Source organism: Andrographis paniculata, unplaced genomic scaffold (assembly GCF_009805555.1).
Source record: "Andrographis paniculata isolate CXL003 unplaced genomic scaffold, ASM980555v1 Contig54END, whole genome shotgun sequence".
Taxonomy (NCBI): domain Eukaryota; kingdom Viridiplantae; phylum Streptophyta; class Magnoliopsida; order Lamiales; family Acanthaceae; genus Andrographis; species Andrographis paniculata.
The window spans coordinates 4,298,879-4,322,419 of NW_026137589.1; the positions used below are offsets into that span (position 1 = coordinate 4,298,879).

The 23,541-nt window shown below is 37.6% G+C and overlaps 4 protein-coding genes across 4 annotated transcripts; 1 reads left to right on the forward strand and 3 right to left on the reverse strand.

Annotated features, from left to right (window-relative positions):
- Window positions 1–180: 180 nt before the first annotated feature.
- On the reverse strand, window positions 181–10,103 carry LOC127255531 (DDB1- and CUL4-associated factor homolog 1). The gene is made up of 15 exons (XM_051281100.1): window positions 9,700–10,103; window positions 8,407–8,488; window positions 8,057–8,173; window positions 7,728–7,888; window positions 6,712–7,621; window positions 6,533–6,630; window positions 5,986–6,409; window positions 5,253–5,843; window positions 4,929–5,108; window positions 4,279–4,848; window positions 4,012–4,122; window positions 3,575–3,693; window positions 1,911–3,486; window positions 1,089–1,785; window positions 181–657 (listed from the first exon to the last, which is right to left on the reverse strand). The coding sequence occupies exons 1-14, from the start codon at window positions 9,915–9,917 to the stop codon at window positions 1,132–1,134; spliced, it is 5,811 nt and encodes a 1,936-aa protein (XP_051137057.1). The 5' UTR covers window positions 9,918–10,103; the 3' UTR covers window positions 181–657; window positions 1,089–1,131.
- A 959-nt stretch (window positions 10,104–11,062) lies between these two features.
- Window positions 11,063–13,997, reverse strand: LOC127255983 (glucan endo-1,3-beta-glucosidase 5). Its single transcript, XM_051281798.1, has 2 exons — window positions 13,310–13,997; window positions 11,063–12,323 (listed from the first exon to the last, which is right to left on the reverse strand). The coding sequence occupies exons 1-2, from the start codon at window positions 13,654–13,656 to the stop codon at window positions 11,201–11,203; spliced, it is 1,470 nt and encodes a 489-aa protein (XP_051137755.1). The 5' UTR covers window positions 13,657–13,997; the 3' UTR covers window positions 11,063–11,200.
- Window positions 13,998–19,845: 5,848 nt separating this feature from the next.
- LOC127255708 (uncharacterized) lies at window positions 19,846–21,382 on the forward strand. Its single transcript, XM_051281394.1, has 4 exons — window positions 19,846–20,013; window positions 20,103–20,225; window positions 20,654–20,868; window positions 20,991–21,382. Exons 2-4 carry the CDS (start codon window positions 20,136–20,138, stop codon window positions 21,253–21,255), a joined length of 570 nt encoding a protein of 189 aa, XP_051137351.1. The 5' UTR covers window positions 19,846–20,013; window positions 20,103–20,135; the 3' UTR covers window positions 21,256–21,382.
- On the reverse strand, window positions 21,338–23,230 carry LOC127255709 (uncharacterized). Its single transcript, XM_051281395.1, has 6 exons — window positions 23,083–23,230; window positions 22,773–22,865; window positions 22,022–22,067; window positions 21,812–21,897; window positions 21,670–21,728; window positions 21,338–21,566 (listed from the first exon to the last, which is right to left on the reverse strand). The coding sequence occupies exons 2-6, from the start codon at window positions 22,830–22,832 to the stop codon at window positions 21,464–21,466; spliced, it is 354 nt and encodes a 117-aa protein (XP_051137352.1). The 5' UTR covers window positions 22,833–22,865; window positions 23,083–23,230; the 3' UTR covers window positions 21,338–21,463.
- Between the last annotated feature and the right edge of the window lie 311 nt (window positions 23,231–23,541).

Consider the following 23,541-nt stretch of genomic DNA (forward strand, 5'->3'; position numbering starts at 1 on the left):
AATAAAACTTTTTGTTTTCTATTATTGTAAATAATGGTGATAATATATCATTTAATACATATATTGGTAATGACACCTACTAATGGCTATTATTCAAAACTAATGCCTTTAGGTAACAACAAAAGAAAATGTTTCTACTTTCTAGTTCATTTAGTACAAAAATATACATTTCGTTCTTGCAACATATTTTTCATTTGAAAAATAGAAAAAAAGGCTAATATATATATATATATATAATTTGTTTCCGTAGTTATATATCATCTGTTATGCAGCAACATTAGTAAATAATAATTACTCGAAAATACTCGATCCCAAAATTCAAACATAAATTTCCAAACCCGACAAATGTCTAATTTTTTTTAGTTTTTCCGCTAGCCCGATACTAAATAACCGATCTCTAATCTAACGAGTTCTTCGCGCAGCTCCGAGGATGTCCTGTCCTGTCCTGTCGTCGGCTGAAACTCCAATAAACTCATCGGGAGCTATACCTCAAAACTGGGACAAGTTTTTCGAAGAACAGTGAACTGATCTTGTCTCGACATTACCTGCCGGGCACTTGTCAACTAGTCTATCGACTCGTTTCAGTGGGCCCCGGATTGATGAGATGCCTACGCCTCCTCGACTCTCGACCCGACTCAAATACAGCTTATGCTTATCCTGAGAAATGAACATAAACAGACAATTCCTCATTTTTTGCTTCCATCACCATCAAATCTACAGTTTGGCAGCCTACTTGTGATGCACTTCAATTTAGTTTAATCCAAACTTGTAACACTAACATATAATGAATGATTCATGTCGAAAGCGATACTTTTTCGAGAAGCTTTTAATATTACAAGTTCAATTTCATAAGAAAACACCACAAAATAATCATAAATCATCATCCTTGTCCCCAAAAATCGAAATATAATCTCAACTAAAATTCAAAATCACAATCGCTATTGCTATACTATCAACAGTAACAAACTTTGAGAAATAATTCATATATTGATTAAAAAAAAAATTCTTTCCTTAATGAAAATCCGAAACCATTGGCGAAATTAGGCAATGAATTGAGATTTTTAAGGCCGGGGGATGGGAAAACTGACCTTATTCTCATCGTGAATTTATTACCAAGTTGGCTGGGATCGATCACAGAAGATCTTCGTCATCACCGCTGCTGAAAGATTCAAGAACCTCACTGTCGTTGTCCTCGTCGTCTTCCTCGCCTTCGGTAACAATCTCCAGAATATGATCGGCATCGAAATCCTCCATTGTGAAGTCCCCATCATCCTCTTCATCAAACTCGCCCAAACTGTCATCAGCATCGCTATCGCCATCATCGTCTAGATCAGCTTCCAGAATGGAATCATCGTCCCCTTCGTCGTCTTCGTCGTCTTCATCTTCGCTTTCCGCATCATCGGGGTCAGAGTCATCGTCTGTCGGTTTGCGCCTTCCGATTTCGTACACCCTAGCAGAAGCATACATCTCATCTTGGTCATCCATTGTAACTAGCCCCACAAAAGAATCAGTCGGTTCGGTTGCAAAGTCGAGCACACAGCGGTCCACGGGAATTGTTGCAATATCCGAATAGTTGACAGCATCCACAGTTCGAAAAGCAGAAAAGAGAGGGTGCTTCACACGGCGCGTGTTGAACGCTGAAGTGACTTCCTCTAGATTTCGCCTCAGGATCGCATATATAACATCGCCACTGGCATTAAATGTTATCACCGTCTGATCTAATGATGGCACACTTCGGAGAAGCCTAAAGTTCCGGAGATCCCACACCTCTGAGTTTATGATTACCTATTTCCAAGTAAATGAAAAACAATCGAACTTAAGCATAAGCTAATATCTACAATCTTTATTCAAATCGAAGTTAGAATTTAAATTTTTAAAAACATATTATAATTAAACATTACAAATAATACCTCATTCCCAGCAGGATGGAAGCCCCCACCACCATAGTCAGTAAATTGATCAAATCGATGAATCGGCCCAGAGCCCCTGCGGTCCCACAAAACTCCATTCCAAAGCAGCATTGAGTCGGAGGGATTAAAGTGAACATAAGAATATGCATGGCCACGTCCAGACGGATTATTGGAAGTATCAGTCAGTGTTAGATCCAATTGACAGGACTGGATATCATATACAAGGATCTCACGCCGTGATGAATCTGGTCGCAGCGCTGCAAACATGGTACCTGAATTAGAGAATCGTGCAGCTTTGATTGCATCGAAGGAATGCTTGGGGCCAGCACAGATTGAAGATGCATCCCATAGGCGAACATCAGCCCCAGATGACGAAAGAGCGAGTGTAGTTTGCCCAGAAAAGTGCGACTGCAGCATCGTAACCGGTGATTGATGACTAGTGCAACTCTCCAATACATTGTTGCTGTTAGTATCGAACACTCTCAGTTCCCCAGTGTGGCCACCAGTAGCAATCCGAGAAGAGTCTCCGAGGAAAGATATGCAAGTCAACAGGGAGCTAAACTCATCTCGGCATGTTCTCCAAGGTCTGAATCTGCTATAAACAAATTGCCGATCCTTGCGACGCCCATGGGTTCCCCCATACATACTTCTAAACTCACGTGTGCTGAGGCGGGATGTCACATTTGATGGAGCATCAAGTGTTCTTCTTGGCTCAGGGCAGACATGAGGATGCAAGAGCGAAAAAGGAGGCAGTGTCGTAATAGGAGCCGGGCACTGACGATGCTGGTGCTTTAAATACTGAACAACGATGGAATCTAAAGTGAGCCGCTCAGGACCAGAAGGCTGTGGATCATTCACAAACCCATGTTGAGGGGTATATGTCGGACTGGTTAGCAAACTGTCATCAGAGGCCGGAACATTAGGCAGCGAGCGGTTGTGATGATCCTTTGGAGTGAAGCTTGGTGTGCATAACAAGTTCGGATCCACCTGCAGGCCACTTCTACGAGCAGTATTAGGTGTTGAAAAACCAGGTGATCTGAGGGTATGTTCACCAGTGTTGAGCCTTTTCACCGAGGATCCAAACCCACTTTCCTTCACATCTGTTAATTTCCTTTTCATTGGCAACACTATTGGAGTTCTAATTTGATTGTCTGGATCGCCACTTGATTTCCCCGTAGACACTGATGGTGTTCCTGAAACATCTCCACCTACAGAAACATTCGGCGATCCAAAGCTTGCTTTGTTGTTCATGGGCACCGGGCTGTCCAGATTTTTTGAGGAACTACGAGCAGCAGAGAATGACCATGGTTTCTTCTTTGAGGACAAGCTTCCAGGCTCATTTCTCAAGCTGGAATCATTAACATTTGGTTTATCCGACAAGAATCCACAAGCTGCTCGTCCAGATGGCCATTGCATTTGTACTGATGACAATTCCTGCCCAGATGTATGTTGTGCTAAAGATGATGGAGCAGCCAAGGATGGCAATGGTGATAACTTAGACTCTTTGAGAAGCAAAGATGCAGTGTCAGCTAATCCAGATGCTTGAAGGTGCTCATGGATAAGGAGTAACAGTTCCCTGAAGTATGGATAAGGTGATGTCGATCAGAAGAAAATTAAAAGAAAAACCATGATCCATACATCTAGGCAAGATGATTATCAAATACCTAGAATGATAAGAAACTGGAGTAGCAGCAGCAATGGCTGCTCTTTCAATGCGTCTCAAAGTGGGAGTCGCTGCATCACTAGCTGCTAAAGTACTTGCACGTCCAGAATTAGTTACAACCTTCAAATTCAAAACAGCAGTATCAGCATAATGAAACAAAATATAATTTCAAAAAGAGCAAGTGCAAATCTGACAAGACTAAGATCAGGTCTGAACATTATGCTTGTATTATCCAATTTTATGACTTGTATTTTCAGATTAGATCACAATATATATAATCAATAGATAGCCCAGAGGTTATTCAGCCAAATATATATATATATATATTTATATATCAAGTGTAAGGCTTGTCCGGAGTAATACTAGCTAAAGTCTGCACATGTTTAGGCAAAGTTTCCTCTTGAAATCTAATGATAACACGAAGAAATTAGAACGCACCCCAATAAGCTCAATAGTCACTTGAGTCAATTCGGCCTGCCACCTATTTTGGTCACCACTGGCAGTTTGGCTCCCAGAATCTCGGATGAGTTCTGATAATTTTTTCCCAACCTAAAAAAACATAAATAATAAAATAATATTAGAAAGCTTAAGGCGATGGTGTGCATTTGCCATTTCACAATTTGAAAAAGAAAATTAGTTCATTCCCTATTCAATACTATGATTGATTGATAAACCAAAACCACAGCAGTACCAAGCTACACCAACCTGAAGTTTCGTCAATATATGTGCAATAGCATCATCTCTTGCTAAACCTAAAAGTACTCGGCATGTAAGAGCACGAAGACAATCAAGAGCTGCAGGGGATGTCACCATTCGAGGTTGGAGAAGCTGAAGAAGAACCTTTATACCATTGTTTGCACGAACAGCTTCCCTAGCTTGACGATATCCTTGTTCAAGCTGAGCAGCAAGCCCAGCACAACCTGCTCCAGCACCTAAAGAAATCCTGCGATCTCCAACTAAACCAGAAGAACCTAACGAAGCAGATGCCTGTGATGATGAAGTGTTACCAACAGATGATGACATAGGTACTGTTGAACCACCTCTATCCACAGAAGTCAGTTCTCCAGTTCGGTCCCTTGATTCATTCTGATTCGGAATGCTGGCACCACGCTCCGGGACATTCCTCTCTGAATTTCTGTCCCTAGAGTCTATAGCAGATTGATTTCCAGCTTGGGTAGAAGAACCTTGCTGACCTTGCATGAGACTTGGTTTATTGCTTATTGATGGAGGAGGGCAGACGAGGTTTATTAACAGATTCAGTGCAGGTTCAACAATCTACACAATGAAAATTTTCAAAGTTAATTGAGGCACAAATAACTGTAAAAAATACCATACAGCTGATGCACAAACATTACCTCAGGTTCAACATAACCAGCACCATTTGCAGCGTCCAAAATGACGGCTATACCAACCCGATCATTGGACAATGTGGCATTCACAATAGGTTTGCGACTATAAGGAACCAAAGTTACAATGTGCAATACACCAAGTGCATATTGAAGTAAATCATGCAAATAGCGCTCGACCGGAGGAGCCTACAATACATACAAATAGATTACTACTACTGTAGAGACAGACGGCATATGTGCAAAATAATAATAATAATAATAATAATAATAATAACAACAATAACAACATCAACAATAATAATAATAATAATATAAAATGCAATGTCACACCTGGCACAGCTCCAACATAGTTATATGACCATTTGAAGATAAAAATTTGTCAACAACAGGCCAACGAGCGCGGGCGAGAGCAGGACCAAGCTTCCGATCCTTCTGTATTTGGCGAAATACAGCATCTATTGCCTCATTACTTATGTCAAGTGGCTTGTAGGCTGCCCTTGAAGCATTGCGGGGTGCACTGCGAACGTTCTTGTTAGGTCGAATAGAATCCACAAGCAAGAGGAGATGCGCCCTGAAATATTGTCGCAGCGCCACACAAGTATGATAAGCTATCTGTTTCTCCGAAGAGGTCAGTACATCCGCGACAGATCGATCATTTCGAAGTGATCCTGGGTTATTTGATGGCCCAGGAGGAACACCAGATCTCACAGAGGCTGCATCATGCAACAAAGAAAGCAATTTCTGTAAGCCATCCTGTGCATCAAATGCATCAATGACCGCTCTGAAGACAAAAGCAGCAGCAAAAAATAAATCAGCGTTCTTTCTGGCTTGGTCCTGGGGGCATTCAAGAAGTTGAAGAGCCAACTCAACAATCTGATGGACAATATTTGGCGGAAGAGAACAAACACGCTCCATTATCACCTGCAATAGTATAGAGTGAATAAAAAACTATCCTCAACAAATGGTACAAAGCTGCAAGAAAATAAAGAGTAAACAAACAAATTATAGCAAGTTGTGTCTAGTGCGAGTGGAAACAACTTGAGATATGGGCAAGACAAACTACCTGAATTGACCCGATAGTAAATAAGCAGGAAGAAAGACCCACATACGTATGGGCATTTCTTGGAGTCGCAAGGAGTCTCTGCATGCCCCCACGATCAACAAACAATGCAGAAAACTTTCTATGAGCAGCCAATGCACATATTAGCTTCAAAATATCATTCATAAGGAATTTAGTGTAGGGTGTTTCTTTGAGCTTAAGACTTCGCTGCAATAATGCAAGGCATACATCTACTCCCTTCTCATGGAGTACAGGACCAAGAACTTCAACATACTCCCCAAGAAACACAAGACACTGGATACAGAATTTTTCTCTCAACTTCGCAAGGGTATGACCATCTGGAATAGAAAATTCAGCAAACTCATCGTTACTCTCTGGTTCCATAGGCTTTGAATTCTCCAAATCATCATTAGTATTGCTTGAACTCCTACAAGTATCAACATATCAAATGAAAACATAGATATATGGTGTAAATAACTATGTCTCAAACACAAAATGATAAAAACATATCGGAAAGTGTCATCAGTACGAGAAGCATAGGACCACCAACCTTGCAAGAGCAACTGCACTAGCAGCATCCATAACAGTGGATGCAGCTCTGGATGCAGCAACCACAGCAGCTTCTTCATCATTCGTCTTCTTGTATTCCTGCAGTAAATAAATGCGCAGATATGTTCATGAGAAACAAGCATTCAACAATAACCTAGAGAGGTGAGAGAACTTGCTCACCTCTAATGCGGCTGTCTTGACGACCTCAGCGGCATCATCACCCGCAGCCTTAATGGCACAGGCAGGTGCATGGGCTGTTCTTGCTTCTGCCTCAGCAGCTCTGACTGCTTTCTTAACCAACTCAGTAATGTCTTTGGAGCCAACCTTGCATCCTTGGAAGCAATCATCAGTATCATCTCTTTCAAGGATGAAAGAATCACCATTGTTTCTACTTAAACCTTTTTTAGCATCAAAAGTTTTTCTCGGTTCTTGACTTCTCATCAGACTCTTTTCCTTCCCAATCCGTCCCACTCCAGACCTAGCGGCAGAACCTGGAGAGGTGAGAACTTGCTCATTCTCAGAAACTCCTTCATTGGACCTACCTCTTGATCGCGATCTCGATAGTCCGCGATTTGCCCTTCGTCTGGAAGATTCATCTCTCACATTTTCATCAAAGTCATCTTCCCTAAGAGACTTTCCACCAGGTTTAGCTTTTGACTGGCGGAGATCCCTAATACTGCCCTTCTCGTCACTATCTGCTTCAGCATCATATGCATCAACCTCAGGAGCTACACTATCAAGATGTTCCTCATCACCCCAGTAAGCATCCCCATATGTTTGCCTAGTGCCACCCCTCTCATCATCTCTATCAAGGTTGTCCATAGATGTGGGATCTTTATCACGTTCCCTCTCAGTAGGATGGGCTTTGAAAGTCTCTGCATCTATGTGAGAACTCTCTGTCACTTGCTTTGTCCTACCCCTGCCATCCTCTTTCACTTTTAGAGCCGTGCTGGACACACTTTTGTTGTCAAACAATACATTAGAATCCTTTTGGTTTGTGATTGTGTCGCCCAAAACCCGTACTCGTAGATATCGCATTAGTTTAGATGATAAACCAGATGTCAACACATCTTCCACTAGCTGACCACCACTGAAATAGCAACATTCAAAAGGAAATTATGAGAGGGCAAGGAAAAAGTAAAAAAAAGAAAAGAAAAAAGCAGTAGTAGAGTGTAAAAAACAATTCCGGAATATACTTCTCCAAGCATGCAGCCAGCAGGCCAGTAGCATAGGTGCGCAACATTTCAGTATCCGACGCCTTTCTTTTCCCAGAATCATGCTTCCAATACCGATCATCACCATCCATTACCCAGCTTCTTATGTTAGTTAGAACATCATCTTCAAACACATGTTGATACTACATTACAAACAGCATTCAGTATAATAAGCAGGGTGATAATACATTGAAACAGGAATACAAGTAATGGTATATGCAGCAGTGGCAGCATGACAGATACAATCATCATAACAATACAGTCTACTTTTACTTCTGAAATTAAGTTGCATAAGAAAGTTATTTCTGTACCACATAAGTTAACGAACAACTGTACATAAGCCTTGCAGTTGCTGCTTGCACTGATGTTGAATATCTACTTTCAGTTAGAAATTTTGAAGATATCAATTCGAAAAATTCTTCGTTCTCCTGCAGAAAGAGAAATTGAGGGTAAAAGTTAGCTCTTCTTACAAAGAATAAATGCATAGCAGCTAGTTTGGCAGAGGGTAAAACCCCACTCTACAACCAACTGGATACAATCCCACCCTAAATTTCAGATATATATATATATATATATAGAGAGAGAGAGAGAGACATATAATCTAGGTGCAAAAAACCAGTCAAAATATGCAAGAATGGAACTAAAAAATGCAGCAAAATACCCGAATAAGGTTACCAAGCCGTCCCACGTTATGAGAAGACCTGGTGTTATTTGTTGAAGAGTGATCTGCATCTTCCAAATATCTGTGGATGAGAGAGGGGTAAATAAAATTATTGATATGCGAGCACAGACTTGAGAGTTAAAATAATTAATCATTGTAGTATTGTCTTTTAATAAAAATTAATGTGACAACCTTTTTGTGCCATCTCAACTCAACTACACTTCAAGGAGTTTCTAAATGGTGAAATTGCTGTCTCAAACAAAACGGCCTGGACTATTTTTTGGCGGAATCACTTCCCAAGCACTAGGTAACTAATATACAAACAAACAAACCTCATCCAATAAACATAAATCATCATTGTCCGCGTTGTCCCGAGCTAGATATTTGCATACCTTTTAACTTTTAAACAGATCGACATGTTTCAAATCCTCACATTTGTAGTTGCTTAATGTAAATGCTTAACTACAATGTTTGATCAAGCAATGCACATAATCCTAAATATATAACCCTTAACATTACAATTCATTTCGACTGTAATGAGAAAACCTCGGGGAGCATGTCCAATAATTTATAGATCTCCATCGCCATCCACATGAGTTCAATATCTCATAATGAAAGTACTCAAATTCCATGCTCTGGCATGACAAATCAACTTCATGACTAAACAAAGTGTATGATCAAGTAAAGCAAAAGCTACAGGAAGCCATAATATTAATTGTAACAAGAAACAAACAAACAAATAAATAAACTGTATTCCATCAATACAGGGATAGGAGATTTAATATTCTAAAACTAGACAAACCTACGATTTGAAAATGGATAAAATCCTCCAGTTACCATTGTTACCATACTGCATTAACTATGGATATACCCAAATTTTCACTCATAAGTTCCAATAACAACATATCCATTTCTAAGAACCACATTCACTAACAATCATCCCAAAATCTCGGACCAATTTACATTAAACAAAGCCTTCATGGTTCAAATAAGCCTATTCCAATCCCTCCCACTCCCAGGCGGCAGCAGCAGCACCAACGGCCTTAATAATTTTCTACTTTTTCTACCCCATCAAATTCTCTTTATGTCTTTAAGACTACTAACAGATCAAACGGAAATATATATATATATTAAACGAAAAACATAAACGTAAACAGAACGAACAAGAATATATAATTTTGAAACACAATAAACATGACACTCCCACCCAGAGTGTACCAAAAAATGACCCATATACGTAAAAAAAAAATATAAAATGCTGCTAAAGTTAACGCCGCGCAGAAGAAATTCAACCTGGACTCTTGGGCCTCAAGAATAGTGGCGAGAGCATGTAATACATTAGGGTTAGGGTTGTCAGGGTTCGCTGTGATCTTATCCATCAAGGATTGCGCTTTCGCTATCAAAACATCATTCTCAGCCTCCTCCTGCTGTTCTTGCCGCTCCTGCTGTCCTTCGGCGGCCTCCGCCTCCGCGGTCTGTGCCCGCGGCTCGGAGTCCCCAGGCATCTCCATAAGCGAAATACAACGAATACGACCAAATTTTCACGAACACGCTGAAAACCTCGAATCGTAATTAATTTTCGGTCCCAAAGTTCCAGCAGCTGGCGGAGGAATTTGAATCCCCGAAGCGAGTTCCGATTGTATTTATAGTGTTTCACGGGAAGGCGAAAGACGGAGAGGGTGAATAGGTACAGCTATTGAAGCGCGGGGTACTGCATTCCAAGGGTTTCTTTTTATTTCATTCCTCTCGAATCATCCCGATCACCCGGACCCGATTATCGACCCGATTACCCGTTATTGAACTCAGTAAAATAATCCGGGTAACCATAAACACATTTTTGTCTGGATATATAAAAATTAATGTAATCATATTAAGATAAATAAAAAGTTAAATTTTAAGAAAATCTATAATAGAAATAAAAATAAAAAATAAAAAATCTGTAAGAAAATAAATATATATATATATATATGTGGTGGTAATGATGCTGATTTAGCATATTGATTTCTATCATCAAGATCCATCAAAATTTCAAAAGGTACATAAGAGTCCATATAACATATATTGCCTTAATATATGAACACTCTACTTTTTAAATAAAATTATGTTAATATTTTTTTATTTATAAAAAATATGTTACTATTAAATTAAGTAAAAAAAAATTGAATAACGTGAGAACCCGTAGCCGCTACTCGAAGATGCGCACTAGGTAAACTCTCGTCCGAACCTAATATCCTACAAACTAGGCCCGACAAAAAAGTTACGGTGAGGCGAACCGTGGCAGGTGACCTGAGTCAAACCATATGCTGAATTATTAAATTCAAAATGTATGCTGATGCTTACAAAATTAATTTAACTAATTGCATTAATTAATAGTGTAAATTAAATTATTAGATTTATAAGCATTCACCATACATATACGAATTTTTAGCATATGATCCATAACTTTTTTTTTTTCACATCATTTTATTTTGATTCAAATTTACATTATTATTTCTATAAAGTTTTACTAATGTCATTACAAAAAAAATATAAAATTAATGTTAAAATATTATAGTACTCCTTTTCAAAAAAAAACATCATAATTAAAAAAAAAAATTGAACATAATTTTACAACACTAAAAAGAATATTTAATTTTGTATATTTTTAAAAAAATTATAAATTATAAGTACTTACAAAAATATCATCTAAACAATGAAATCAAATACCCTAAATAGTAAGTACATACATACATATATATATATATATATCAAACATCGATCACAATCAACATACACGATCAATGCATCGATCAGGTCACACTCTACACAACAACAAAATGGCCGATACAAACACCGGCAGCAGCCGACCCAGGAAGCCGAATGGCCTCGACAATAACCCGCCGCTGCCGCCGCTCCCCTGTTTCGGCGCATCGATCATAACCGGAAACCTACACGGCCCGACCGACGGATCCTGCGTCGTGATCGAGCCGAGGTTCCCGAACCGGCATGCAATGTCGAGTTGGTTGTTTATCTGAAAATAGCTATTAAATGCGTACGATATATTTTGCTGCGCGTTCAAGTTCGCACACGACGTCCCGTAGCCGAGGCTCGTGCAATCGGCCCGGCCGCACGCGTAGCTCACGCTCGCCGCAACTTGCGGGTCCTGAAGATTTGCCGACGACGACAACACGCACCAACGTCTCGGGAGATATCGAACGTCCCTCGCCGCGACTAGCGACCCGCCGCCGCCGAGGCTGAGATTGTACTTCGGCGTCCCGTCGTAATTAAATATCCCCCAATGCCGCTCGAAGTTCCCCGGCTGGATGCTTTTCGCATCCTCGTCGATGAGGCTAAATAGATACGCCGAGATCGGACCCGGCCTCATCGGAGTTCCTTTATTCATGTGCGAGACGAAGCCTTGATTGAACCGTTGCGCGTACCCTAAATTCGCGCTGCGATCGCCGTCGGTCGGCCATCCGATCTCTCCGACGAGGATCGTCATGTTGCCGAATCCCGACTTTTGCAGAGCCCAAATTAGGGTGTCGTAATTGGCGTCGAATGTGTTGGCGTATATCCGGCCGTTGTCGTCGATCGGCGACGAGTAGCCGTCGAAGAAGGCGTAGTCGACCGGAAAGTTGGGGTCGTTGTATAGGCTGATGAAAGGGTAGATGTTGACGGTGAACGGGCCGCCGTTTTGGCTGAGGAAGCCGACGATTTGCAGCATTGCATCGCGGATGTCCGGCCGGAAGTCGCCGGAGGACGGCTGCTGAGTCGGGCTCTGGTAGACGTCAGCGTTGAGCGGGACGGTGACGCGGACGCGGGAGCCGAGGCCGGCTTTGATCAGCGCTGCCTGAATGTTCTGCACCGCCGGCAGCGTCGTGCTCAGGTATGTCCCATTGTACGTCGACAGGAACGGCTCGTTCCCGACGGCGACGTATCTGAACAGCAAAGATCGAAGAATATATAAATTAATTTGTTAGATGATATAAATGATCGTTTACGTTACTCAGATGCATAGGGGGTAAATGTGGACAACAATAAACCGGAGACTGACCTAAAAAATTTAAATAGAGAATGAGAATTGAATCTCTTATTTAGTAAAATAGAGAATTTAGCTGATAAGTGTAAATGAAATGCAGCTATTCCAATCGAACAAGAATAAATAATTACAAAAACTAGTAAAAATTCATAAAAGAAAATAAATTATAGGGTGTGTTTGTTCGGGGGTTTGGATTTTGGATTGGGATTTGAATAGTAAAAATTTTGAATTTGAATAGTTGTATGATGTGATATAAATAGGGTTTGATGTGATGTTTTGAATGTAAAATTGATTTTTAGTATAATATAAAAAATGAAAAATAGGTGTTTGATTTGATGTTTTTGGGGGGAAAAAATTGGATGAATAGTGGAAATCCTCCAAAATCCTTCAAACAAACACACCCATACTGTCTCCGTCCCATTGTAGAGTTATCATCTTTTTACTTTTGTCTTATGTTATCATTTTCTAATTTAGTAATGGTATTACATAACTAACTGACATAATAAATACTTTCCAACTTACATTATATTACATAAATGTCATTATTCAAAAATCTATCTAAAAAAAATAAACAGTAATCTTTCTACGAGAGGAAAGAGGGACAGGGGAGAGAGTATACAATGTTATGTAAAATGATATTTTAGTAATATAATTTAAAAAAAATCATAAAACTAAAAAACTGAATAATAAATTAAATATAATTTTTATAAAATATAAATATTATCATTTCTTTACTATCGATTTTCTGGGACAAACACCCCCAAAATATCATATTAAATTAAGTAAAATGGCTCTAAAAATGATTAAGAAAAGCATCATTTATTTATTTATTTATTTATCTATTGATCATAATAATTGAATTAGGATTGGGGAAGTGATTTTGACCTAATGTCGACGCTGTTGGAGGAGACGTGGGCGGAGACGTTCTTCTCCACCCATTTCTCGGCGGCGGCGACGCTGTTGGCGATGGCGGCCAACATTTCGTTAGGGATTCCGACCATGACTTCGATGCCGGAGCCACTTAGGGCATTCAAAACCCTAGATTCTGCATCGAACAATTTCACCTGCTGAATTCCATTATCTTTCAGGAGCTTGACGACGGTGGAAGGCGGCAGAGGATGGGTCGCCTGAGTGCCCCAATTAGCCCCAATACACTCCGCCGTTTCCGCCATGGAAAGCACCAGAAAAGCTGCAACTCCCAGCCTGTATCTTCTTCCCCAAATCCAATCCATAAGAACAGCAAAAAATTCAAATAAACAAAAAGGATCGAGAAAGATAAGCCCTTATTTTTCAGCAGCTAATGAAATTGAAGAAGGAGATGATAAATTGAGAAGGCAGGGAAGCTCTGAGCAGACAAAAATGGCGGAAATGGCGACGATAGGTTAAGATTTGCAGAGACGATCTTGTAGCTCAAGCTTTCAATTTTTAGACATTAGAAACAGTGGGAGTGAGATTGAGACGAGTTTCGATCTTCCCCAGAAAAATATGATTCGATTGTGTACATGTGGAGAAGTGGCGTTAGAGGGGAAAGGAGAGTGCTTTATTTGCTGTCGCGATGGCGGTGGTCCGTTGAAGAAAGGAATCGGACAAAGTGGTGGCTTGCTTTTGGAATGGAAGATGGTGACACGTGTGCTCTCCAGGTTGGGACACGTGTGCCATTCCATTCTCCCTTAATTTTCTATTGAATGAATGTAAACTATTGAACATACTGCTCCCTCCGTCAAGTGGCTAGTATCAAGTATGACAATTTTAAAATTAAAAGTGATGTAATTGAAGAAAAATTGATCTGTATTTTTTTATTTAATTAATCTGATAGGATAAAATAAAATATATTAATATATATATATAAATATAATTATTTATTTTTAAATTTAAAAATATTATTATTTATTTAAAATAAATAAAAAATAATATTACCGATGTTTGAGACGGAGAAAATACGTAATAAAATGAATAGATCATATCACGTGGCTATTATTAGTATTATAAATTTTGTTGTTGTAATAATTCGATTCGGTTTGGGGGGAAGTTATTGCTCTTCAAGTAATATATATTAAAAAAAATATACTGTATTAGTAATAAGGTTAATAATTAAATATAAAATATAATTTTAGATTTAATATAAAAATATATATTTGTTGATATAATTTTTCAACAAAAATAAAGTAAAATTCAAAGATATAGAAAATATCCTTAAACTTGATTAATTAGTGTCTGAGATTAGGAATATCTAAACACTGTATGGTACAGAAAATAAACTGGAAAATAAAAGACTGAAATTTAAAGTGGTGATCCCCAAATCTGACTTTGCTTTGTTGAAGTTGATTGAAGATGCCTTTTCAGAATAAATCTGAATCCTTAAATAACCTTTGAAGAAAACGGTTTGAACCGCCGTCTGGTCGGTTACAGCAACCGCTGTCAACCGACCATCAAATTCTCCTCAATTGACACGTGTTACAACTTCCTTCAACCTCCCCAAACCTCTCACGCCTTAAACCGTCCCAGAAATGCCATTCGCCCGACCTAAGTGCTACCCGACCAATCCAGAGACTAACTGGTCGCCGGACTGAACGATTTATTGGTCGCCCCATCAAGCGACCAACATCTGATTTCCCCATACGATTCAATGGTCGCCCCAACCAGGCGACCGCCATCGAGTCTCTTGCCCGACCACGTATCGTCCGTCTCATTCTTCTTCGCCCGACATCATTTGGGCCGACCTCCGCATCAGCCGCCCTCCGTCTTTGACCGACTTTAATTGGTCCGACCATGGACCAACCAAATGTGGTCCCGACCACGGACCAACCGACCGGCTCTATTTGTCTTATCTCTTTAGAAGGACAGACTGTCCTCTGGACAGACCTCCGCATCTGTCCGTACCTCTTCCTTGCCCGACCTTTCTCTTGACCAACCTTCGCCTCTGCCTGACTTCGTCTTTCACCCGATCTACGGTTTACCCGACTTGGGTACACCTTTTTTTTTAGACTCCGCCCGACCTTTCTTCCTTTCCGATCCTTGCATCTGTCCGATTGCACCCGACTTCTGGGTCATTTAACTTATATCCAGACCCGTCCAGAATCCCACTGCCATTATTTATTATTATTATTATTTTTGTGCGTAACAATATTAATTAAAAAAAATGAACACCAACTGTGTTGATTAGAAATCCTTTTCGTACTTGCTGTATGAATATATTTATTTTATTAAAATCAATAATAATAATAATAATAATAATAATAATAATAATAATAATAATAATAATAGTAATAATAATAATAATAATAATATATCACTATGTGTCATCACTGTGCCCAAATTAGATAATTGTGTGAAATGATAAGGGTGTATTTGTTTGTGATTTGAATTTTAAAATTAAATAGTTGTTATATTTTTTTAAAAAAACATTAAATACTAATTTTGGTTATTTTAAAAATTGTATATTTAGCCTAAATAAAGAACCCACAACTATTAATAAATAAATAAATTAAAATCAAGAATTTGTTGGATAAATCCCCTTGGCCTAACATTGACAATAATTTGTTCTTCAAGAATTTGTTCTTCAAGGATTTTATCAATTTGGGTTGCTTTTTTGAGTGGAGATAAATTAGTATGATTATGTTTTGTACGACTCAATTTTTTCCATATAATAATATCGACACCTAGCAGCAGTGGCGGAACCAAAACTCGATTAAAAAAGAATTAATATTTAAAATTTACAAAATAATACAATCTAATTTTTAAAATATACAAAATAATTCACACCCACCTCTGGCTACACTTTAAAATGCGTATTGGATAAACCTCGATCAAACGAAACACATGCAAATTTCTTTAGTTAGTCTCGAAAACTATTTTAAGCAAATTGTGGGCCACAAGTTTAACTAAAGTTTCGAATAGATGATCTGGCGGTCACCGGCCAAACATCATATCAATTCGATCATCGAATTTTTTTGCCTTTATTCACTTTTGGTTTGTGAGATAGTGACTAATATTTTTTTGTTCGTTAATCCATAATTGTTGTACGTATTTTGTAATGACCACTAAATATAAAAGAAACATTTATTTATTTTTTCTACCGAAACAGCTAATTTAAATATTCGGTCAATAATTATCAAACAAATGAGGATTTAATCAATCATCACTCAAAAATGGATTCAATTTAATTTATGATCAAATCATTAAGATAAGTCATGAATTCAAATGCATATGATTTGGGATTAATAATTTCTTGATGATCGAGTCTTAGTCTTATAATTGGACTCAAATATGTAATTTCAGCATATTAATAATGGAAAAAAAAAAAAGATGAATGAATAAATAAATCCACTATTTTCTTAAAAATAGAAGGGAATTGAATAGTAAATAAAATATAAATAAAACATAGATTAAAAAAAAAAAAAAAAAAAAACTATAGTATAAAAATTATTTTCTTTAAATGGGAGATGAAAACTAATGGCAGAAATGCATGCAGAGAATAACCACTCCTCCAGCAATCCCCAATTCGAGTAAAAGATTTGCAGAAAACCCTAATTTTGAAAGATCTCATGAATTCACCCCCAAAACATATCCTAATCGATCCCCACTCAACCTCTTTCAATTCTGAAATCTTCTAGAATGAATCAAATTACCCAAAACAAAGTTTAATTCAATTAATTATTTTTTTTAAAAAAATTATTATCCAACCATGTTTGTCATCGCCTTCATTCCCTCCCCCTGAAAACCCTAGAAATTTCCAGGTTAATTGGCATCACATGCCCAGCTTTTGATTTTGATCACTTGCAATGTACAATCTGATCATTTTTTTCTTTTTTGCAGATAGATTCCCCAATTCAATTATATATACATTGATTTGTGTGTGGTATTTTATTTGGCAGGGAAAATGGGAGGCTTGAAGCTTCTTGAAATCATTGATACATAACAATGGCGTTAACCATTACACAGTTTGGATTGATTGTGGCTTCCCTTGGCTGTGTCTCCTTCCTGTCGGGAATTTTCGCCGAATTGAAGAAGGTATATATATATATATAGATATTACAGACACCATGAAAAAGCAATACTATTTAATTCATATGGTTTAATACAACATGCTATGATAATTTCAATGATCAATTCACACATCCGACGTTGTTCTCATATTATTTGTTGGTGAAAAAATTTAATATGTGCACATAAGAAAAGAATGAAATAATATCGAAAACCCTTGTAGACGACAAGAATTTTATAATAAAAACAATTGAAATTTATGATTTAAGACGACGCACATATATATATATATAGGAAAAATCGTAATTTTGATCTTATAAAAAACATTTATTGTCATTTTGGTTCTTTAAGTCAAAATGTAAGAAAATTGTTATATATTTTGCTCATCATACTTTTTAAATACTCAAGCAAAGTTTGGTAAAATGATTCGTGGAAAGTTCAAAGGATTACACGGGAGAATGTCACAAAAAATAAACGGTGTGTTTCTTTTGATGAGTTTGGAAAAAGTTTGGTTTGGATTCGATATGAAAATAATGTTTAATAGGATATTTTGTGAGAGAAAAAAATGTATTTTTTTCGAAAAATACACAGTCCAAATAGTAAAATTTGAAAAAATTATACTAAAGAAACATACCCAAAGTTATCAGAACGACAATAAATCAGATATAAGATTATTTTCATACACAGCCCGCCTGAATTAATAAAATGAGTAAGAATTTCATTCACATAACCAAATTATTTATAGCCCGCGACGGGCCAAGTGATTCAAGGAGAAGGAGTAATCACATGCCGGTATTCATCTGACCCATCGACGTATTTGGGGTTCATCTCAATTGCATTTCTAGTGGCGTCCTCCATTGCCGGATACCTATCCTTGATATATCCGTACAACGGCAAATCCATCCCTCGTATTGCCATCTTCGCCATCACTTGTTCGAGCTCCTACTTCTATGTCTCATCGTAAGTACATAAGATATATATATATACATACAATATATACACATATTTCATATAATTTGTGTATTTGATTTAGGACTACCACAATTTTTGCTGCGATACTGTTGCTGTGGCCAACGCTTCAAGGAATATTTCACCATATCAATAATGTACATAACGATCTTGACTATTTATGTCCTACTGCAAAAACGGGGCTTTTTGGAGGCGGAGCTTTTATGGCGCTCAATGCATGTCTTTTTTGGCTAGTGAACCTTATGCTAGTGAAAAATGCTCAGGAGGACTACTTCCGCGAGGAACACATTGATGATTATATATGCTATCATCCAAATGTCACCGCAAAATTAATTAGTTAATTAATATTTAGAAAAAAAAAAAAAAAAGAGAGACGATATGAAACAAAATTAACAATTGTAACAGCTAAAATATTGTGATCTTTCCGTCCATCTGCATAGGTTATATTTACGTTTTTTGTATTTTGATATTTGAATATTAATTATTATATCAAAATATAGTATAAATCAAGAAAAAATAATTTTATTAGTATTTTTAATATTAATCACAATGATACACAAAATATAAAAGGTATCTCTTGCAAAACCACGGAAAGAGTATAAAATATGTATAGAATTACAACAAACTATGAATTATGTACATATTTTTTACTAAAAAGAATGAATTATGAAATATAATATATAATAATTATATATTAATATTAAAGATAAAGTACTAAAATATATACTTTTTCTATCATTTAAATTCATACTTATCTATTTATTATCATTATTTTGACTTCACAAAAATATTATTATTTCTTTTTTAATTTTAAAATATTATTTTTATAATTTCTTATTGAAGAAAAAAAAAAATACATTCACATAAAATTTGCATCTAAGATATAAATACGGACAGACAGACCTAGTATTTTATACCAAATAATAATATTGGGCTAGACCATTGCATTTTATTCAATCTTGTGAATCAATTAGGTTTGTTATTGGGCCAATTAGTGTGCTTACACAAGGCCCAAATTATAATATATCGTGATTTCTAAATAATATTTTAAATAAGAAAAAATTACCTATAATGTTTTTTAATTGGAGAATTTACTTATTTTTCATAAACTAGTAGAAATTATTTACACTCGGTTTATATGTATAATTTTTTAATTTTTTTTTAATGTTCTTATAGTGTTAATTTATAATAATTTTTAAAAATTTATATCAAACATTTATTTATTTCTCTTACAGAATATTAAATATTCAATCACCAAAATGTTCAAATCTCTGAAAATTGAAATCTTAATAAGATTTACAAATAATCAAATAAGATAATTAAAATAGGTAATAAAATAAATTAAACCTGTCCGAAAATAGTGAATAAAGCCAGGATGGCGTCCCGGTGCATCCGGTGCAGGCACATCCAGCGCTGCTATGGAAAGTCCGAAAAGAATCAATAGGAATCTCTTTTCCCACTGTGCCGTTACTGGAAGTATATATAAGTACAGATTCTACGCTACCTCATCACTTCCTTTTGATTTGCTGCCTCTAGTCTTCTTCTCTCTCTATCTCTCTCTTCATCTTTTACAGATTCGGATCTCACCTCACGGTTGACCTAATTTCGTTTTCAATTTATTGTTTACCCGACCGCAGGTATGATGTAATTCCTTTCGATTTTATTCCGATTCTTCGTTGGTGATGTTTTTGGGGAATCTAGAACATTGATTGTCCTTGATTTGCAGTTTTAGACTGAATTTGGTGTGTTTTTGGGAGCGATGGCGTTAACTGTGAAGCAATCTGGGTTGGCTGTGGCTGTTCTAGGGTTGATGTCGTTTGTATTTGGGGTTATTGCGGAGAATAAGAAGGTAAGTAAAATTATTGTTGGTTTTAGGTTGAAGTTGTGGATGATAATGAATTGAGATTGTGTGTTTTTGTGATTTGATTTGATTTTGTTGATTGGGGTTTTAGATTGGAATTTGGGGTTGGAATTAAAGTGATTTGGAGTTTGGCAACAATTATAGACATGTAAGATTGGAATTTTTAGGTGAATTTTGTGATTTGTGTTTTTAAGTGATACAATCGTTGCATGCACAAAATTGCTTGTTTTTAATGAGATAGCCCTAAAATGTGTTCTTTTGGAATTTTGAAATTTTTTTAGAATTAATAAAAATTATTTAAATATTTTGTAAGAAAAAAAAGTTATACTAACGATCTTTTTAGAAGGAAATAGTGCTAAAATTTTAAAAAGTTATACATCTTTAACGTTGTATGTCATCTTTGCCGGATTTTGCAGCCTGCGGCGGGAACCTCCGTGCCGGGAAAGGGCGTCGTGATCTGCCGATATCCGTCCGACCCGACCGTCGCCTACGGATACCTCTCCGTCGCATTCCTCATCGCCTGCACCGTCGCCGGCTGGTTCTCTCTGTTCTACCCCTACAAAGGCAAGTCAATCCCGCAGGGCGTGCTGTTCCAAAGCCGAACCTTCGCTACCTTCTTCGCCATCGCCGTGTAAGCGCTCGATTTTTATCTTCATTCGTTCGAGTTCGAGTAATTTGTCGCGTCGTTTATCTAGTTTGCATTGATTTTTATCTGAGGATTGGTTTTTTTTTTTTTGTGTCGCGACTGTGAAGGGGCACGACGGGGCTTGCGTTGGCGTTCTTGCTGTGGCCGACGGTGACGGAGCAGCTCCACCACATGAACAACGTCCACCACGACTTGGAGACGGATTGCCCGACAGCGAAAACCGGCGTTTTGGGGGGCGGGGCGTTTGTGTCGCTCGATTCTTGCCTGTTCTGGCTCGTCGCGCTGATGCTCGCCAACAATGCCCGCGAGGATTACTTTGGCGAAACTGGCGACGGGAAGGACAGGGTCGAGGCTTATGGCATTGTCGCTTGATCGAATGATTGATCGCTCGGTGAAATTGTCTTGTTGGGACAAGGTTAAGCTCCTTCGACATAAATATATACAATTTATGCACTGGAATAATGAATGTAAACTATATACTTATGTCAAAAACCGAAAACATCCATAGCTTCATAAATACAATAATTGGAGTCCTACTTTAAAAGTTGCCGGATGAACCTTGCGACGGTAGTCGGATAACTCAGTCGAGAAGTTGGCTTTGCTGTTGGATCCATTCCTCGTAATCTTGTAGCAGCTGTTGTACGAGTAACGGCACCAGCTGATCGAGAAGAGCCTGCATCACTCTGTACGCGATAATTAAAAAGTTAATTTCCGAGAAGCACGCGAATGACGTGTCAAGAAATGCTTTAATTCTATGAAAAATACATCGGGAATCGAAGTTCTTACATGTTTCCTGGACCCTCGACAGCTGATACCGGCAGCAAAGCAAACGGCATTGTGTAGATCTACATGAAGCAAAAATGCAATAATATATCAAGAATCGGAAGCATCGGATAAAGTCTTCAATTCCATTCGGTGTAATAACAACCTCAAGGACGACGTTTAACTTCACATCAAGATCCAAGAATTGCTCAGCTTCAGTGCATTCCCATTTTATACGATTTCTCATAAAAGCTGCAGTGATATCCGCAAACAAATTACGAGCCCAGTCAGTATATTGTAGCATATTAGATTATTCCGCAGAAGAGGAAAAAATAGGTATTGTTACAAAACGAATCAAAGTTATAACCAGACATACCCGAAAAGTATTTATTCTGCTGCTCGACAACTTCAGAGCCCTCAAACTGCAAAAATGCAAATTTCATTGAAAACAAAGATAAGCACGCAGTATCATAAATCTTATACCGAGCAAACAGGTGTAACACAAGATACAGAGCAATATAAAAGATTCGAATTAAGAACGCTTGGGATATACCACAATGGTGTATTGTTTCAATAGAATCTACGATTTCGTTTAGTTTCAACAGAAAGAAATTCGCTTGAGAAGGCAAGAAAAATCAAGATAACGTCGGAAAATGCACTGTTAATTCCACAAGCAGCAGACAATTGAAGCCAACTGATGTAAATGTAAATAACTATACAGCTCTGTTTACATACAAACTTCTAAAAATTTTAACCTTATTCACCCCTAAATTTTTAAATTTTTTAAAAAATATCACATCAAATACCAACATTTTGCTATTTCTAAAATTTTTCGAAACTCCAAAAACCCGTCTAAACTGAGCCTAGGTAATCCTATCCTAGCTTTTTTACTACTTCTAAAATTTTTCCGAAACTCCAAAAATCTGTCTAGACAGATTTTGCAAGGTAATCATCCTATGGAGTTGGCTTAATTACCTTCATACAAGCTTAATTTGCAATGACAAGTGTTTGTTTGTGTTTTCGATCATATTTTCAATATAAAACATATAAACAATGCATCACAATTCAATATCTATTTTCGATTAACATTTTTTCATCTGGCATAGTCTCATTCTTGCAATCTTTACCTTGCAAGACAACATCTCAACCGTGCAATCTTCACTGGTCGGAATCACTTGCAAGTCCATCACCGGCGCAACCCGAAAATTAAGAAGCTGAACCTGCGGCAAAACACATCTGTATGGATCTCACAATCAGTTGCAGACAACAATCAATTACTGGAGAATCAATCAATACAATTACAAATTCAACAATGATAATTATGGTTTGCAAGACTCCAATCTTCATACTCTAATTGCTTTCAGTAATTTCATCGAACACCTGAACTGCAGTGCAAAATTTCAAAAGCAGGACAATAAATCGGAAGAGCAAATCTACCTGTACAAATTGGAATCAACACATCGACAGCTCTGCAACGCTCTCGTATTCAAAATTGCTTCAATCCCCGAAGGATGGCTAAGAAACTCACTGAAATTGAAACTTCCATTTCCGGCGACGCCATAGTTGGAAAGCTTCACCCTCTCCTTCTTGCCGGCGGAGAGCTTCGCCTTCTTCTTCCCATTCGGCTCCGACGAATTCGTTGATCTCAAATTCACTCGAATGCATCCATTTCCATTCCTTCACAACAAAATTTTCCCCCAAATTTCACCAAATCTGACGAACATTTTTACCTACTCGCGGAAAGAGGAAAAAAAAAGAAGCAAAGTACCCGAGTCTGGAGCTCAAGATTTGATCGATGTGTCCGTGAAATGTGGACCCTGAAAATATATAGTTAGGCTTAGCTACGGCCATCGGCTCCACATGCTCTACTAAACTAAACTTTTTGTGAAGAAAGTG